The sequence below is a fragment of the Harpegnathos saltator genome, unplaced genomic scaffold (assembly GCF_003227715.2).
Source record: "Harpegnathos saltator strain DR-91 unplaced genomic scaffold, Hsal_v8.6 scaffold224, whole genome shotgun sequence".
Taxonomy (NCBI): domain Eukaryota; kingdom Metazoa; phylum Arthropoda; class Insecta; order Hymenoptera; family Formicidae; genus Harpegnathos; species Harpegnathos saltator.
In genome coordinates, this window is record NW_020230011.1 from 524,480 (window position 1) to 543,654 (window position 19,175).

At 53.6% G+C, this 19,175-nt stretch overlaps 1 protein-coding gene across 2 annotated transcripts in view; it reads left to right on the forward strand.

Annotated features, from left to right (window-relative positions):
- The first annotated feature begins 7,542 nt into the window (after positions 1–7,542).
- LOC105188951 (spondin-2) overlaps positions 7,543–19,175 on the forward strand; it is a 211,683-nt gene continuing 200,050 nt past the window's right edge. The window contains exons 1-2 of one of the 2 annotated variants that reach the window (XM_011150691.3): positions 7,543–8,155; positions 18,670–18,904. In XM_011150691.3, coding sequence (XP_011148993.1) covers positions 18,670–18,904 — 235 coding nt within the window. In that variant the 5' untranslated portion in view covers positions 7,543–8,155. Of the gene's footprint in view, positions 8,156–9,109; positions 9,336–18,669; positions 18,905–19,175 lie in introns of those variants that run through there. The other variant, XM_011150692.3, reaches the window with a different exon arrangement.

The following is a 19,175-nucleotide window of genomic DNA, read 5'->3' on the forward strand; positions in this document are numbered from 1 at the left end:
TTCCGTTCGATTAAGGTCTCGAGACGAATGTCGGCGGGACGGAACTTACATTTATCCAGCGGGCTTCATTTATATGTCTGTACATTTGCATCGCAAATCGGGTTAAAAAAACTGACGCGTCAAATGTAATAAAATCCCGCTGAACGAGGCAGGACCGAGATGTGCGTCCGACTAATGTTAACCTGAGCTCGCGCGTTAAAACCTCCTGTGCTCCTGTGTTAAAGTAGATCAACGCCATTACATCTTCGTCGTCGTCATGTCATTCCGACGGTATTGATAATCGATATTTGTCGCTCGCGCAAAGGCAGCGCGTATTTTTGCAGGCGCGCGCGCGCGCAGAAAAAGTGGCCTAATCTTCGCGGAATAAAAACGAAATTCTCTGTTGACACTGTCGGGTCACGGTGATTATTTAGCGAGGCATTTTTAGGAGTGAGCGTAGCCTCGTTCCATTAATTTAGTATGCATGAAACGCGCCGATGTTGTTTGCGCGCTCGTCGTTAATCGGTGTAGCGAGGTACCCGCGTCTTTCATTCCGCGGCGCACGCAAAATAGTTTAACGACATCTTTTTCCGGCCAAGTTGAGTAATTGAGGCCCCGCCGGCCCTCGGCAAAAACGCACGTGACGTATAATGCCTTTCCGATAACAAACTTATTAGTTGAACAATGTCGCGTGTTTATTTAACGACAGGTCGCGCGAAATTAACAGTGACGCCCGTTATAAATGGCTGCGTTGCTCGGACCCTCAACCCTCAACCTCAGGAGAGAGAAAGAGAGATATTTCAGCGCGAAATCGCGCGAAAAGTCTCCCCGCCGTTGAATCGAGATTAATCTCAGAAATAGATACGCAGCGAGAGCGCGCGTTGAACACTCGCTCCGCAGTAAACCCGTTCGCAATCTCAATTGAGTGAAAGTCGATCGCGATTCCAACACGACCAGGTCAGATCTTTGAACGTAACACAACTCGTCACCCGAAAATCACCCGAAGCAAAAACGGGAAAGACCAAAGGAATTCCAGCGGTGTCTGGACGTTTAATCGTCCGAATTAGCGCTTCTTCCCGCGCCTCCCGATCGATATTAATTTCACCCCTCCCTCCGTCGTGTCTCGTCGTGCAACGCTTTCGCGACGACGAAACTTCGAGTCTTCGTCATTGGCAAATACCCGGTCGCGGCCATAAAACATCCACGGGATCAGTGTCACGTGTTTTACGTCGATCAAACATCGCGCGCGAGCGCGCCAGCGGCGGGGTGGGGGGGGGGAGGGGGGGAGGAAGGAGGTCGAAGGACGAGGGAGGAGCGATTTCTCTCATCCCCCCGATGGATAATTTCGGTTAAGTGGCTCTCGGGAAACGATCGCGTCGGAGCAACGACGACGGCGTTCCGTTAAACGACGCTTCCTTCCGTCTTCTCCAACCCCGACGAGCCGCTGCTCGTCCTGCGGCATCGATCTTCGCTTCTCTCTCTCTCTCTCTCTCTCTCTCTCTCTCTCTCTCTCTCTCTCACTCTCTTCCTCCCTCTCTCCGTCTCTCGTCCGCCGACGAGCAACGGCAGCAACGGCAGTGGGGTAAGAACAAACGCGCCGTAATGACGAAGCTTTGTCGAATTAGAGCTTTCCTTCCCAGCCATTTCGCGCTTTTCCCTCGCCCTTCTCTCGGAGCGACGACGGCGCGTGTCTGTGCACGTCGTACGTACGCGAGCACACACGTAAATGTGCGTGGGTGGCTGCGTACGTGGTCGGCTGGCTGGAGGTCGAGATTCTCATCCCGCCGCCGCCGCCGCCGCCGCCGCCGCTCCGCCAGTTGCGTGTATCTACTGGCAGACATAATTAACAATTAGTTCCTCTCTCATAAGTCGGTCGTTCCCTCAGCTCTCGACGGCGCATCCCGACGGCGCAAATTGCGATCTCTTCTTGCAGGATCGAAACGCGCGTACCGTAGCGAGCGCGCGCTCGCTCGCTCGCTCGCTCGCTCGCTCGCGGCGTCGCTCGTTACCGGCGAGTCGTCGCAAAAGTAATTGCGCGGAAGACAGTGAATTCTTCGTCGGCCGATAAGCGAACGTCGCCGGATGCCGTCGCGGTCCCGCGGAAGGAGGATAAATTGAAAAGTTCGCCCCGCGAAAAAGCGGCGCTGCTGTCTCGGAGAAATTCGACTCGAACGAGTCGCGAGCAACGTGGCAACGGCTGAGTGCGAATGGTTTTTACGCCGCCAGCTGCTGAGGGTCTCGCGAAAGCTCGTCCGATCTTTAGCCGTGTTTCTTTCATTAACCCATTAGCGGCCGGCGTCGCCCATTTATGAGACACGCTTTTTCTCTTTGTGGAATAAACTCACTCGACCGATCGAATAACATCACTCGACTGATGTTTCACTCCGCTCCTGTCCCCCAGCAGCCGGTTCTCGGTTATATTTTAACTAATCGCTTCTATAAAGGCAGGTTTTTTAATATTAATATGACATTACTATGTATAAATAATTAGACTCTTTAATAATTCTTCAATTAGAGCGCGATCATGGAAACATATATGTGAAAATGTCTGTGAGGTTGGTGAATGTTTGAAGATTGCGGCAAAAAAGAAGAGACCGCGGTTCTCTTCGTAGTAATCAAGTAGCAAAATAAGTTCTTAGAAAATATATATAATATATAAATCTTTAAGAGGAGGCTTACGATATTTTGCTCGACATTGCGACGTGGTGAATTTTCCAGCCGCAATTTGGGCCACTAGCCCAGCCGAGAGAAGGGCTGAATGGGGATGTTCGCGCACCCTTAAATCGGGGAACGGCGGAGCAAAAATTTTTAGATCTCCCGCGGCTATTATTTAGTTACATCATCAAAAGCGCATCGCGACGAAAGAAAAACAGAGGAAGCGGGGCCGACAACGCGGGAGAGCGAAACGAGCGAGCGGTGGCCGCTGAGGGGAGCCGGGCAGAACAGCGACGCATCTCGCCATGGCGAGGGAGATTTTCCGAATATCCGTCGGAGAGACCGATAACCGTCTCCAGAGACCGGAAGCAGTTCCGGATGCCTCTGCCGAGGAACCGACGGCCTACCTGAGGTCTGTCACGGTGAAAATAGGCGATCGAAGATCCGATAGGAGGAATTCGAAAATTCGCGGTCTCGGCGGCGGCCAAAATCGACAAGGCGGATCCGCCGGATCAATAATGCGCGGAATGTCAACCTCGCAAGAGGGGATTCTAGATCCTGCTAGCTCCAGATCGGCCGCTCACTGTGCTCACTGCGCGTGGACAGCCGGCGCGTTGCGAGGCGCAAAAGTGCCGTCCAACTTGGTCGACTACGAGGAGGAACAGGAAGAGGAGAGAGGGAAAGCTCGCGTAGAACTCGTTCCGGCCGTGCGTACGAAAATCGGCTTCGAGTTGGGAAAAGCTTTCCCGCCGTTTCGCTCGGGTTAGGCCTCGATTTGGCGGCGTGGGTCGGTCGGCTGACAATGGCCGCGTTGGACGTCGCGCGATCCTCGCGGTCGGCCGAACTTGTGTGCGCGCGACCCTTTTAGTCTGGCGTCCAATTGTTTATCGCGTCCGATCTGTTTGCGCGCACTTGCTTTCAGCCTTCGATTGCTCCTCGAGGTCCACGTTTGTCCTCGCGTTAGTCTCGCTCTTCGCGTTGCTCCTTATAGTTCGGCGTTATCTGCGCGCTGAGTGTTTTTGTATTGTGCCCGGCACAATTTGTATTGTGTTTCTCAGGAGAGAGAAATCGGATGTTCGCGCTCCATCCTGCGGAAGTCTCAGGACAGCGACGCGAGCGATTATTAACCGCGCGCGGGTATTAATTGTCGCCGCGGAATTCGAGCGGGCTGCCGTGGCGACGGCCGACGTGACCGAGATGTTGTACAGGGTGTTCCGAAAGAAGAGTCGAAACTTTCAGACTCACGGGGAGGATGGCACTCACTGTGTTGGGTAAACAGTGCTTAGTAAACAAAGATCGAAAAATCAACCCTTTCAGAGTTGTAAATGTTTTCTCAATTCTGGTGACGCGAGTGTCTGTTTCCATAAGCTGGATTTCCTTTCATGAAATATATGGAAAGCTTGGATTGTTCGTTAAATGATATGCAAGAATTGTACATCATCGAATTCAAGATATAGCCGAGCAGATTCGAAGAGAGGAGAGCATTTTTGGAAGAGTTTGCAATTCTATTCCAACTACAAGTACGAGACGCTCATTGTGTAGATGAAGCAACAGTAAAATAACAATACGGTAAGATACTCTCTCGCTCGTCTGTTTATCGCGCGCAATCAATGGAAGCGCACAAAAAGAACTCGCATAGTCAAAACCGGAAAACATTTGCAACTCTGAGAGGACGAAATTTTCGATCTTCGTTTACAGAGCACTTGTTACTCGGTACAACAAGTACTATCCGCAAGTCAGGGATCCTTCTTTTTCAACACCCTGTATAATAACTCTCGGACGGCCTGCGAGTCCGCCGCGAACGACACGAATTTGTACTCGTTATGTGCCGATTAAATATGAATGGTGTCAAATGGTGTGATTTCTTCCGAGCTCCCGCGTGCGATTTCTCTCTTCCTCTCGGCGAGGCGCCGTAAAAAGAACCTCGCTTTACTTTACCGCTGGGAAAGCCGAGCAGCCGAGGCTTGGCCGTTGCCCTTCGCGCAAGGGGGACGAAAATTATGCCGCAGGCAGTCCGACGTCCACGACGCGGTGGTGGTGCTCGCAGCATCGACCGCTGCTTTTCGCGCAAAGCCAAATTTATAATTATATTTCACACACACAAGTTTGCAAATTTCCACGCAAACCGAAGTTCATATCCAAACCCTAACCAAACCTAACCACAGGACCTAACCTAACGAAGCCAAACTAAATTTACCGTAATTTCTTATCGCTCGAAGCGTACATTTTCTAACCTAGGATTAGTTTCATTGGGTTTGGTTCGGTTTACTTAGGCTTAAATCTGGTTAGGGTCGGAGGGGATGAATTTTAGTTTGCACGGAAACTTATGCGAAATAGTATAGTTGTAAATTTGGCTTCGCGCCGGGAAAGCACGGGAAACAAAGCCGACGTGGAGCAAATATTTCGGATTTCCCTTAAGGCCGCCTTAAAAACGTATATCTTTCTTTTTACAACTTGCTTCTTGATTACGAGGAAAGAGACCACGCATGTTGCGGTGCGGTAGCATTCCCAAACATTTACCTTGGGATTTAACGGGTTAGTAGTGACGAGACATGCCGCGTTGAGAGTATCGGCCACCGTTACTCGCTTGCCGGATAATTGTTGTGGACTGCGCGTCCGCAGAATGACTTGTCCCTCGAGGCAGCCGAATCGTCTGAATGATGCGACGAATGAACTCCTAATATTTGAGAAGCAAAGACCGAAAAGATGATACCTCTGACTATTTGCGAACGCGTGGACAGATGCATTCTTTAATCTATTACCGCGTTAAAACTAGCGAGCGAACGAGCGAACGAGCGAGCGAGCGTACACGATGCAGAGTATTTCGGCTGTAAGTGCAAATAGAGGACGTGTGTGTGTGTGTGTGTGTGTGTGTGTGTGTGTGTGTATTGTGTGCGCGCGTATGTTTGACGTAGTGCTTGCAGCGGAATTCATTTGTTCAGCAATGCCAAACCTCAGCGAATCTCGCACGCGAGGACGGAAAAATGAAATATAAGTCCTTCTCTCTCCCTCGCCGTCGCGCACGGCGAGGAAAATAATTTTCGGAGGAAAATCGGTCGTTTACAATTCGGTGGAGAACATTTCTTCGACGTTGGACCTGCGCTGCGCCGCCGCCGTCGTCGTCGTCGTCGTCGTCGTCGTCGGCGCAGCGACGCAAACGAATACGACACGAATATGTCAATAGCGACGAGAATTATGCCCGTAATTAAAAGCCACTCGGCTGAAAAAAGAAAAGAACGTAATGGATGCGACGCGGACGAGCGCCGAAGAAAACTCGCCTGTGTATTTTTCATTCTTCGTCCTCGGGATCGAGTATTGGCCGAGTGTCAGCGAGGCTGCTTTCTCGTTACTTCGCGATACCGGATAGAACGATTTCAATACGGAAAACGATAGATCAACGACTCCCGCTCGGTTTCTCTCTTTCTCTCTCTCTCTCTCTCTCTCTCTCTCTCCCTCTTCCTCTTTCCCTTTCGCATCACGGTGTCGGAAGAACAGCCGTCTCGCAGTAACGAGAGACCCGCTCGTCTCTCTCCTCCGCTCCGAGCTCGCCCCCGATGACCACGCGTTAACGCGCTGGTAATTGTCCAACGGGCAAAAACGGAAAAAAATTTCAGCGAAGCTTTTTATTCGCGGCGTCGGCGCATCAGACATCAGACGAGGACGCTCGATGGGAAGGAAAATTGTGAGTGCCTCGTCGTCACGCAATTGGCGAAATAAAACTCGGTGGAGTGGGACGCGTCTTTTTCTCTGTCTCTCTCTCGCCTTCCTCCCTCTCTCTCTCTCTCTCTCTCTTTCACTCTCTTTGTGTGTGTGTGTGTGTGTGTGTGTGTGTGTGTGTGTGTACGTGTCTCGCAGAGCGCGGCACGAGACGCCGCGCATTCGGAAACATTTTATTCATTGACGTTTTAATAATTCATGATTTTAAATCTGGCCGGTAACGAAAAGCGCGGGGCGTTTACATTGCGAGAGTTCGCAAATCAATCGTTTCTTCCGTGCAAACTTTTTTCGCCGCTTCCCTTCGGCAAACTTTATTCGCGGATATACGCCCGGCAATACGGCGGGTTATTTGTGTATCCAACTTCGGCTTGCGTGTGCGCGCGCGATAAGTACGGAAAATAGCGTGGCTTTTCCGAAATCGCATTCGCCCTCTCAGCCGCGAGTTCGCCGTCCTGTACGCCTAAGCGGCGAGAAAACCGAGCGCGGCGGAAGTAAAAATAGACACTTCGCCATGCTTCCTCGCGGCGCAGTTCTTCCTTCCGTCGCACATTCGACGCGCGTTGTAACTTACCGTAACTTACTTCGAGTCACACCGCCGAGCGGCTTTCGCCGCTCGATCGGCGATGTAACGTTGTTAAACGTTAAAGTTCCGAGTCGAACCTCGTCGTTCTAAGCGCGCGACGCAACGCGACGCAACTCGCGACCACATTTCAAGCACCCCGTAGATCTCGACGCGTCCGCTCGCCGCGATGTCGGATTTCGCCCCGCCGGTTCTCGTCCGCCCTCGACGCCCGCGATCCGTCCGATCGCTCGTCCAGTCTGTCCGCCAGTCGATCGCGCTCCCAGCCGAGCGTCGAAATTGCAAGCGCGATTTTTTTTCGAGCGCGCGAAAAAATAATACGCTCTCGCGCGAGAATATCGGCGGTGCGCGCGCGAGAGAGAGCGCGCGGGTTTGAAATCGACCAACGGGGTGAGTCGGCGCAAGCATGAGGGTGCCTATAAGGTGCGCGGGCAGCGCGGCGAGGATCTCTCTCTCTCTCTCTTTCTCCCTCTCTCCCTCGCTCTCGCTCTCGCGCTTTCTCCCTCGCTCTCTCTCTCTCTCTCTCTCTCTCTCTCTCTCTCTCTCTCTCTCTCTCTCAGAGCGACCGCCGCGTACGGGTCTCGCGCTCGCTCGTCTCGCAGTACCGCGACGACCCTCGAGCTAAAAGCATCGGTCCCTGGTCGGTGCAACGGCCGCGGCTGAAGGGATTCGCGGACGTGGACGAGGCGCGCCACGTCGTGAAACGTGAGAACCTCCCGTATTCTCTCAGTCCCCGCCGGAGAGACTGAGCCCGACGCCGAGCTCGTGACCAAATTCGTGCGCGTCGCCGGCACGGCACGGCACGCCACGGCGCGGCGCCTCCTCGCCGAGGAGAGGCCGGAAGCGTGAAGAAACACGCGCGAATCGGTGAACGATCGCGGTGAACACTCGGCCCCCCCCCCCCCTCCCCGTGCGTCCCGGCCGCAGTTGTGTCCGCGCCTCGAACGCTTCTTTCGCCGCGACGACCCGCAATTACGGTTCCTCAGCCGCTCGCCCCTCCCCCCCCCCCCGACTATGCCCGTCTCGGTGTGATGTACGTGTGACAGAGAGGAGAAGATAGAGAGGGAGAAGGAGAGAAAGAGAGAGGCGTCCGCCAGTACTCTCGCTCGTCCCGCCACCCCGTATCGCGAGATAGCCCGGAGAGAGAGCTAGCCGAGGAGAGAGGCTTGTGCAGACGGAGAGTGGCTCAAGAGACTGCCCAAGGTGTGACGTATCGCCGGAAAGGTAAAAAAGCACGCCACACACGAAAGCGTTGCGTGCGTGCCGAGACTTCGCACAGTTATTACTCGATTACTCTGATCTCTCAATCTCGCCGATCTCGCCACAGCTTAGCCCGAGACGCGGAGACCGGTGCTTCCGCGAGGACGACGTTCGTCTTCGCGATTGTTCGCTCAGGACTCGATCGGACTCGCTGCTTCTCGCGTGACTCGCGAGAAACTCTTTGTAACTCGTGCGCACGTCGTGCATCCGCGGCAAAAACCGATTCCCGGACGGTGAAGCGAGGCGCGTCCTGCGCGACAGCCGGTTCCGTCGGGCTCGAGTTCCGCCCTCCTGAGAAAACACTCTTGCAAAACGCCCTCGAAAACATGCCGTTGCATACGCTGAATAATAGCAGCCTCTCGGATGCCGAAGAGAGAGAGAGAGAGAGAGAGAGAGAGAGAGAGAGAGAGAGAGAGATGGAGGGAGGAGAAGAAAAGTGGTCGACAAATATATCATTTGCATTCGCCGCGCGCTGAATTATAGCCCGAGCGATGGCGAGACTCGCGTCATTGCTGCGATGGGAAGCTTTCATCTCGAAATCATGACATCGCCATGGCGGCGATTAGATCTTCGCGGGTGAGCGCGGGTGAGAGCGAAAGAGCGGATTCGGCCGGCGAGAGGCGGAGAAACAACGGTCGCGGGTAAATAGAGACGGGTGGAAATGATTCGCGCGGAGGCAGAAGGGCTCGATTTGTTTCCCGTAAACGTTTAAGCGCGCGCATTCTCCTTTTACGCGAATGAGCTTAAGTCCTTTGAGCGACTCTACTCGCTCAACGTCAAGCTCGGGAAAGCGGCAGCTTGCGGGAGCGAAAAAGAGATCCACGGCGCGGCGCCGCGGTGGCGGCGCGGCGGCGGCGGCGGCGGCGGCGGCGGCGGCGGCGGCGATAGCCGCTGCGTGTTTCCCCGTCTGAGAGCGTACGTGAAGTTTCCACTTGCGCGCCCGGCCGATTGTGTGTCGCGCGAGCGCACTCCGCCACGTTAAATATTCATTTTCGCGTAGTTACGCGCCATTCGCGCGCCGTGGACTCGAGGAGTCGCGCTCGTGTGCGCTTTGTGGCCCGAGCAAATTGATCGTGCGGCATGAAGTAGTCGACAGAAGTATTGATAGCGAAGCGTCTGAAAAGCTGCAAGTTCAACGAACAAGGTACGCTCAGCGAAACGTAATTGGCTAATTGGAGGAAATAAATAGTCAAGCGCGCGGATGGACAGGCAGAGGGAGGAGACTTTGAGAGAAAAGCTCGACGAGAGAGAGAGAGAGCTGCCACGACCGAAAACGTTCGTCTGAGCATTCAAAGCTGCGCTACAAACTCGCTCGAGGCCGAGAGCGATTGACCGAGTAGGAAGCTTCCGCGGGAGTCTTGCTCTGTTCTTACGAGTGAGTTCTTCAGGCTAGGGATTTGCTTCCTCCGTGCATACTCGACGCTGCGCGCGCGCCTATGATATCTAAATTGACATCCGCTCGCGGATGCGAACGCTCGCAGAATCGCGCGAATTTTTCATTTGATTTCTAATGCGCCTTCCGGCACAAATCCGACACATCTGGCGATAAAATACGAGGGTGCACATTTTTAACATGCCTCTCTCTCTCTCTCTCTCTCTCTCTCTCTCTCTCGCTTGAGAGAGGGGGAGAGAGAGAGAGAGAGAGAGAGAGAGAGAGAGAGCGCGTGCTTTGCACTTCATTAACTTGTGTAACGACACCTGATAGCTCCCGTCCGACGAGTTTTGGAATTGTGTAACCAGAGTTACATCCGAGTTAAGGTTATTATTACGCAGCAACTATTACGTATTCACGCGATGCATAGCGCAGATTCTGGCGAGGGGAAGATCCCATTAACCGGCGTTTGGAGTCCCGAACTCGAGCTCGCGCCCGGCTCCATGCATAGCGGGAGACACGGTTCCGTCTCAGATTTCTCAACCATAGCTATTAATTGCCCCAAGCTAATTATCCGAAACATATTATGTGAAAACTTCGCTAGCATCGAGCGTCCATTGAGCGCTTACAGCACGCAGTCCCCGTTGAAGTGACGACGAAAAGCCGCGAGGACGGCCGGAGAAAAACCTCAGCAACGTCCCGACCGAGAGAGAGAGAGAGAGAGAGAGAGAGAGAGAGAGAGAGAGAGAGAGAGAGAGAGAGCTCGGAGCGCGACTGTCTATGAAAATAACAAGCGAGATGCTCTCGGAACGAAGATAGATAACCATCACGCGAGATGCCCGTCTCTTCAGAAGAGATAATCGCGCCAAAGTCCATCCGTCGCGCGGAATCGGCGAGGAAATATCCGCGAGTATGCGAGCACGCGCTCTCGCCCGCCGGCCTTTAAATTCATGCAAAGCCCTTCCTCTCGGACAAGATTCTCGGGCTTTTCATTATTTACGTGCCAACCAGTAATCAGATTTACGACAACTTGTTGCTTACCGGAAAGCGCGCGCGGAAAGGCGAAGTTCGAAGACACCGCTGGAGAATCGCGTTAACAAACCCACGAGAGATAGAGAGACCGGGACGAGGACGACGGAGACTGGCGGAGGGAGGGAGGGAGGAAGGGGGGAGAGAGAGGAGATTGAAAGGAGAGGAGGCATCAGCCCGCCGCGGCCATTAAATTAATCAGCCTCTCAAGAAGCAACGAGGCCCCGGGTCCGAAAACCACGTCCGCGACCGCGATCGTTTGTACACCGCGTCGCCGTCGCCGTCGCCGTCGCCGTCGCCGCGGTCGCATCTCCCTCGTCGTTTCTCTGCTTCCCGGAGACAATGGCGGCGAAATAGGGTCACCGGGTTGAAAAACGAACGAGTCCCCGAGTACGCGACGGGAGCGGTAGCCGAACTAGCTCGCGAAGCCATAACTCGCGCCCGCCGCGTGAGTTAGTCCGCACTTCGCCGGCCCGGTAATGAAACATAATGAAATGTAAAGCAAAAAGGTTTTCTGTTAGCCGGCGGCACGGCTACACGGCGGGGGCTTACCGCGCGCCACGCCGGCGGTTAAATAATGTGCTCCTCCGTCCCCCCGCATCCCCGCGACCGCAAGAACATTCTCCAGCGGAACTCCGTCGGAGTCGGAGAACCCTGCGACCTGCGTCGCGCGACGGGTTGTGCCCGAGAGAGATAGAGGAAGAAGGAGAGGAAGGCGGATGGAACAGTTCTCTCTCTCTCTCTCTCTCTCTCTCTCTCTCTCTCTCTCTCTCTCTCTCTCTCTCTCGCGGAGAGCGAGACTATAATTATGGATTTTTACGCAACGCTCGCACCGCGGAATTGAGGACGCGCCTCTCCCGAGAGAACCGCGAATTCGCGACGACGAGCTAAGAGGCTTGATTCGTTCGCTCGCAATCCGTGTTTCGCGTTTGACGCGCGTCCGCGCCGGGGGAGAAACACGTCGAGATCCGAGCTGTCGAGGTGTGCGCGTGCGCGCTTATTTTGTCTCCCCTTTAGGTTTGTCGCGGAAGATAAAGGAACATCGGGAAAATTGCGCTCGCGATCGGGAGAATTGAACGCGCGCGCGTTTCTGAAACACTGGAAAATTACGACTTGTCGAAATATTTTTCTCTTTTTTCCTCTCTCTCTCTCTCTCTCTCTCTCTCTCTCTCTCGCAAGCGCGCGAAACAAATTTCCCATGTAATTGCGTCGAGTAGCAAATCTGGTCAACTCACGAAGCGAACGGCGGATAATGCCCGGGCCGGGCCGAATCACGCGTTTCTCGGCTTCGGATTCTTAATAATCGCGCAGCTTCGTGATCAATACCGAATCGGAAACAATGAAAGTCCCCCGTAGCATGCTCTCGTTGCACCGCTGCGATAGGAAGAAGGTATACAGAGAGGGGAAGGGGAGAGACGCTCGCGACTCCGAGTTGGCGAAGTTTTGCTCAGAGGATATAAATATTTTCCGTATGCTTTTCATTAACTGTCCGTTTACATTTTAGCCTCTCCCTCCTCCCTCTCCCTCTCTCTTTCTCTCTTTCTTCCTCCTTCCCTCGTCGGAAAGGTCAGCAGCGAGATATAAGACGATTCATAAATTATGCAGGATGCTCTCGTCTCTTAAATCCGTTATCGGCTAAACTTGTGCTCGCGGAGGAAGCTGCTCCCAAAGTCAACGTCTCAAACAGCTAATATTTCCATAACAATGCTTTTTTTATATCTCGCACTAATAACTCGCATCGTAAGCTCGATGAAAATTTTGCGCGTTCCTCCAAACGTCTTTATGGAGAAACAATTTTCCGCATGAAATATTCCTCCCCTGCAAAATGCAATGTTTAACATTTTTTCGCGAGAAAGTGGGTCGTGGGATCCCGGCGGCAGCGTGTATGTGACGCGCGTGAACGCAAGGGCTTAGGGATTAAAGGATCCCCAAGAAACATTCAACGTAGAGAGCCCCCATGCTGTATGACTAAATTAAGATAATAAGGTCATCAACAGCCGACGTTTCGCCCGGGGGCAGGGGAACCTCTCTTTACGAACCGCGCGAAAAATGTCGACACGCCAGCGAGAATATTCCGTCGGATGTTAAACAGCCCCGGCGCGATCGGCCGCCAATTTCGGACAGCGGGGCTCGCGCGGCCGCTGGAACGCTTCCAAGCGGCGCGGGATTTTTCTTGGAGCCAAGTAGTCAGCCCCGAAAAGCGGGTCGAGAGTGTCACAGCGCGCCGTGAAATTTCGGCGATTCGCGACACGAGGCAGCAGCGGCGACGGCGACTGTTCGGAAGCGATTCGGACGCGATTTGAATTTTAAGCGCGCGCGCGCGCGCGCGCGCACTCACTCACTCACTCGCTCACTCACGCACGCTAGCTCGCTCGCTCGTTCTCGCGCGCGCATCTGCATATGTAAACACGAGGCATGCCGCCGCGGCTGCTCGTTCGCGCGATATGATCGCGCACCGCCCGCGGATGCGACTGTGTGCATTCGCGCGTGTCGCCGTTTGCATAATTATCCCGGCAAGAGGACAGCCGATTGATTCCGACCTTTGGCCGGGAGAGATTACCGAGCTCCGAAGTACCGTGAAATTTATGCGGCTCATGAACGGCCGCCGCCACCGCCACCGCCGTACGTGCCTCCTTCCTTCGCGACGGAAGGCTCGTCGTTCGTCACGCGGATCATACGATCAGCGCGGAACGCTCGACCGAGTGCGCTCATCCCCTTGTCACTCGCGAAGGAAATCGACATTGAGAGGGAGGGAGGGAGGGAGGAAACACGACGTTTGCGAGGACGAGGACGGCCAAGGGCGCGGAAAAGGCCGCCGCCGCCGCACACGCCCTTTGCGCGGTCGGCGCGGTAATATCGCGTTATCCCTTTGATTGCGCTCATGTAAAATCAGCCCGGGACCCCCGCCGGACCCTCGGCGGTCCTGAATTATTCAGTAGCTCCCGCGCGCCTCCCGCAACCTTCTATCGTTCTCTCTCCCCCGCCCCCTCCCTCTTCTCCCTCTCCCTCTCCCTCTCTCTCTCTCTCTCTCTCTCTCTCTCTCTGTCGGCCGCGAGCCGAGCCGCTCGCGGATCAATCTTGTTTACCGCGCCGAAACCGGGCTACCAACGCGAAACTGCTCAACAATACACAGTTCGTAAGCCGCGCACGCTCGCCTTCGCAACGCCGGCCTGGATTATTGTTCGCGCCTCGCGCTCGTCGCCTAATGCGCGTATCACACTGGCGACTCGCGACTGCGCGGCTGCGGCTGCGATTGCGATTCTTCCTCAAGACCAGTCAGAAAGCCGTCGAAACGACGTTGTCGTGAGTCGCAGCCGCGAGTCGTTGCTTTCTGATTGGTCAAGGAAGAATCGCAATCGGCAGCCACGCAGTCGTGAGTCACTAGTGTGATACGATCTTAACGAGCTATCACGTACGCGTACACGGCGTCGTTAGTTGGCCCGCGTCGTCTGTCTCTCGACAGCCGAGAGAGAACCGCGCGCGCGCGCGCGCGTTATTCTTATTTGTCCCCGGCCGTTTGTTTGTTCCGCGGAAGCGGGAGCAACGGGATTATTATACCGGCGGCCTAAGCCCCGCGAAGATGTCGCGATTACGTCAGCGATGCGGCAACGTTCGGGCCGGGCTTGCAGCCGAGTTTCTTCTCTCGTGTGCTCTCAATCTCTTTCGCCGAAGCCGAAATTCCGTTGCTCTTGCGCTCAAAATTTCTTCGCGAGCGAGATTCCCTCGCGACAGAAAAGCACAGGAGCGACTGAGTCACTCGAGACTGCGACGATTTCTCAGTCACACAGAGCGAAGTATTTTCCTTCGGAATCGAAGAGTGCACCTGACGAGCACACTCTACTGTCCGCGGTACTGCACGAGTTCGCTATGATCGATTGAAACTTATGTCAGCGGCCCGGGCATGGACCCGAAGAACCCGCTCCAAGTTTGAGAGTCGAGCATTCGCTGTCGAGCTGTTCTGCGCGATTCCGAGCAGGCGAGCGCGCGGCGGTATTCCCGGCTCGCTTCGAGTAGGATTTCCCGAAAAATTTCATCAAACAGCACACGCGCGTCGCGCACCGACTGCGAATACCCGGCTCTCTGTTGTCCTCCGCCGCCGCTTTCCGCCAACTTCCGAGTAATCCGATTACAAATCGGTCATCTGTTGAGCCTGTGAAATCATCGGCGCGGCGCGGCCGAACTTTCGCCGAAGCTCCTAATAGCCGTATCACACTAGCGACTCGCGACTATCGTTTGGACGGCTGTCCATTTTTCGAGTCTCAGTCGCAGTCGCAACCAATCACGGAACTCCGTATAATCACATTTATTTAATAGTATGCAGAAGTCGGTGATCATTAGAACAAGGTTATATTTAGTGTTGTTTCATGTGTTATATATTCTTTTTCAAACGTCAAAACAATTTAACAAGGAGATGGACTATTATCTAGTAGATCTCGTAGAATGTGAACCCCTGCTCTGGGATCGTACGTGCGACAGTATGTTAACGGTATTTAGCCGCAGTCGTGATCGCCAATCGCAAGTCTGATCGGAAAACAAGAAATCGCAGTCGCAACCGCGAGTCGCTAGTGTGATATGGTCTTAACATGGACGAACGCGACAGAGACACAACAGGACACGCGCGTCGCCGCCGCGAGCGCACTTCGCGGTTCCTCGATAGCGCGCGTTGCCCGAAATGCATGCAAAATGGCTCGCTGCCAATAGACTCGATGTTAAAACGCGCGGCGACGTTCCCCCCGATACCGACGGCTGTGTATCAGATGACGCTCGACGCGCTCGCGCTGCGTGATGAATCGCGTTCGCTCTCGCGCTTTATTCCATTTCACGGTCCCCGGCCCTCGAAAACGGACAAACTTTATTTCTCCCGGCGGTATCGTTCAGTGATAATGGCAAAAATTACTATCAGAAGTGACCGCTCTCCTGCCCTCCTCTTTCTTCCGCTCCTCTTTCCCCCTCTTTCTCTCGCAATTCTTTATCTCCCCTTGATACCACACCCCCTCTCCCTCTCTCTCTCACTCCCCTCTCTCTTTCTCGCGCAGGCCGCTTTGGGGAAGTTTCCCATTTTCCTTTAATCGCAAATTCTTCTCTCACGCTTGGCAAACCTCGTTTCGTCACCTTGCAACTTTTTCATCTTCGATATTAGATATCGAAACGCAAACAAAAGTTAACGTCACGATTGTCATCGCAGCGGGAGCGGAGTGAGGGGTGAATCGCGTCGAGACGGAGGGGACTCGACTGCTGCAAACGGCGACTCCATGTATATGTAACTCTTAATTCGCGTCACGGTGTCGCTTTAAATCCGTTCTTTCGAATGCGCCGTTACACGACGAAGGGCGCGCGCGCGCGACGCCGATATGAACCGTGATTTATGGTCCCCGCGCTCAGCGTTATTTTTACAACGACTGCGCGCATCGGCTCGCGAGGGTGCGCGAGGATTCTCGATTTTTACACCAGCAAAGAGTGCTCGCTGTGACGCCGACGTGAGTCTCGCTCCACCCACCGTTTCCCATGCGGGTCTCGTTGTACGCTGAGCCTCTCTCCTCGATGAAACTTCCATTTGTTAGGAATTAGATCCGACGGGAACCAAAACTCGCTAGTCTTTCTGGCCGTTCGCGTCGACGCCGCATAGCCGTGTATATACGCGTTGTGTGACTCTCGTTGATTACTCTCGGCTAATCTGTGTCACTTTGACAAGCCCGCAGTTTTCATATCGTGTGTCGCGTCGTATCATATTATATTATATCATATCGCGTTATATCGTATCTACTATTACTACTGCGATCGAAAAGTATGCGAACTTTGTCTTTTAAAAATCGCGGGTAAACTGTAAATCAAATCCGCTTGCTTTCCTAAGTTGGTACACGTGTCCTTCCACATTTGGTGAAAAAATCATCACGGCGTTCCTTCAAGCCGTTTGAAAGTGGCAGTTGTTTGTGTCAGTGAAGATTGTTTGTTGTGCACGGCGATTTTGACGATGGCGAGAAACATGGAGCAAAGAATTTGTTTGAAATTTTGTGTCGCGAACGAAATTGCGTTCACAAACGCATTCAAAATGTTGCGAACAGCTTATGGCGATGATGCTGTTTATCGAAAACAAGTGGTACGTTTGAGTGGTTCAAGAAGTTTCAAGAAAAAGGAGAATCCGTTGAAGACAATCTACGCTCTGGAGGACCATCAACGGCAACGGATGACGCTCACATTGAGAAAGTGAAGGAATTTTGGTGCTCTAAAATCGTCGATTGACTGTGCGAGAGATGAAGTTGGAATATGCCAGCATTTGGATCATGCCAGCGCACAATCCGTAAGAAACGACAATCCGGAAAAAAATTGTGGGAAAACAACTCGTGGATTTTGCATCACGACACAACGCACCATCGCATACCTTTCGATACTCGTCCGTGAATTTCTGACAAAAAGCTCAACGAAGTTGAGCTCCGCAAGCACCGTATTCACCAGACATGGCCCCCTGCGACTTTTTCCTGTTCTCCCTGCTGAAAAAACCACTTCGCGCACAGCGAATTCGAATCGATTGAGGACATCGAAGAAAAATCGCTGAAACGGAGACTATAAGAATTCTCACGATTGAATTGTAATTTTGATTTTTTTAAATTAAGTTCGGATACTTTTTGATCATTGATATAGTATATCTCGTGTGGCATCATACAATAATATATCCGGATACCCGATGAGGGGATGATTAAGGAAGTTGCTGATTTTTTAGTCTAGTGATCGGTTGAAGCTCACGTTGAAAATTAGCGTAATATACATACGTCGGCATCAAGTCCCCGCGATTTCCTACGAGTTTCAACGTTACGAAGTTGAGGATTCGTCGGACCCTACGATTGCGTCCCGTTTCTCACGAGCCTGCGCGCTAATTCGTCACGACGAGACAAACCAAAGTTGTGACTGTTGATTTTACTCGGCTAATCTGTCACTTTCACAATCCCGCCCAGTTTTCATATCGTGTGCCGTGTCATATCATATTACGTTATATCGTATCGGGTTACATCATATCGTATTATATCTCGTATGGCATCATATAATAATCTATCCGGATACCCGATGGGGGATGATTAAGGAGGCTCTGCTGATTTTTAGCCTAGTGAATCGTTGAAGCTCACGTTGAAAATTAGCGTAATATACATACGTCGGCGTAAAAAGTCCCCGCGCAACTTCCTACGAATTTCACAACTTTACAAGGTTGGCGATTCATCGGACCCCACGATTGCGCGCCGTTTCTCGCGAGCCTGTGCGGTATAATCCGTCATGAAGAGACAACCAAAGCGACAGCCAGGTAAAACGTCTGAAACTGGGAAAACGGAAGAGGAACGTAATCATCTTTACACTGTATTCACTGTATCCGTCAGAGAACAATATATCTAACCGTGTGATCGCTGTAACTGTCTATCACGACCCGATCACCGCGCAAGCCCACGAGCAGCAAAAGCGCTGCCGAAAGCTTCATCGGGAAAAACGAGCGGTCAATCCCGTGTCGATCCCGAGATCGACGATAGCCACGCGTAACGTAAGCCTTTAACCTTCTCTGCCCTTCCCAAGCCCAGGAGCGACTTCATTTTCGGCTAAAAGCGTCTGCCGCCGCCTCAAGTCGTAAGCCTTAAGCCTCGAGCGAGCCCGCGGCAGATTCCAGCCGCCAAGGCAGCGTGGAAAATGTTCCCCGCCGCAAATGACACAAGTTGGAGCAGCGGACGGCTAAAGGCTTGCCACCACACACAGTTATCGCGGGCGAAGCGTAAGGCGCTGAAAATCGCACGAGCGAGTCCAGCTGCGACGTCAAAGGGCTGCACGTCAAGCGACACGCTCGAGAAAAGCGGCGCGCGCGCGCGAGCGTGCGTCGAATTCCACGCGCCGCCGCCGCTCGGCTCGGTATGCGAAGCGCATAAAGCGCATTAGCGCATGCGCGTGTCGCATGTCGCATGCCGCATGCAGCGGCGGGATAATCGCAGCCGGCGCGATTTTCGTGATTTCTTCGCGGCGCGTGCCCCCTCGCCCCCCCCCCCGCCGCCGCCCCGCGACAGGCTCCTCCGTCTGCACGTGTATGTGTGTGTGTGTGTGTCCGCAGATGTTCCGAGACACGTGGCACCGATGGTCGGTGCTCTTGCTGCTCCTGCTGGCCACGCGTTACCTCTCCGTCCATGGCCAGTGCGGCTCGTACGCCCAGGACCGGCAGGAGAAGCAGGACAAGCAGGACAAACTGGCACTCTACAAGGTTACCTTGAGGACCTACTGGTCGAGGGCGCGATTCCCGCGGCATTACCCGGAGTGGAAGCCCCCGGCGCAGTTCGGCAAGCTGATCGGTGAGTGCCGTGCGCGTTTGCTTCATTCCCGCCGCTTTCTTCCGTCACGGCGGCTTTCCGCGCGAAGGTGCTCGCTCTGTCTTCGACAGCGATCGAGACCGCGACCGCGACCGCGACCGCGACGTTTGGTCGGTCCCGTGAAATGTAAGAAATTCCAGATTTGCTGCTGATTTTTTGCACACACGAGCGCGATTCGCGCAGCCCGCTTGGCTTTTGGCATTCTGCTTTACACGCGCCAAGTCGGCTGACGTGGTGGTGACAAGATCGTAGT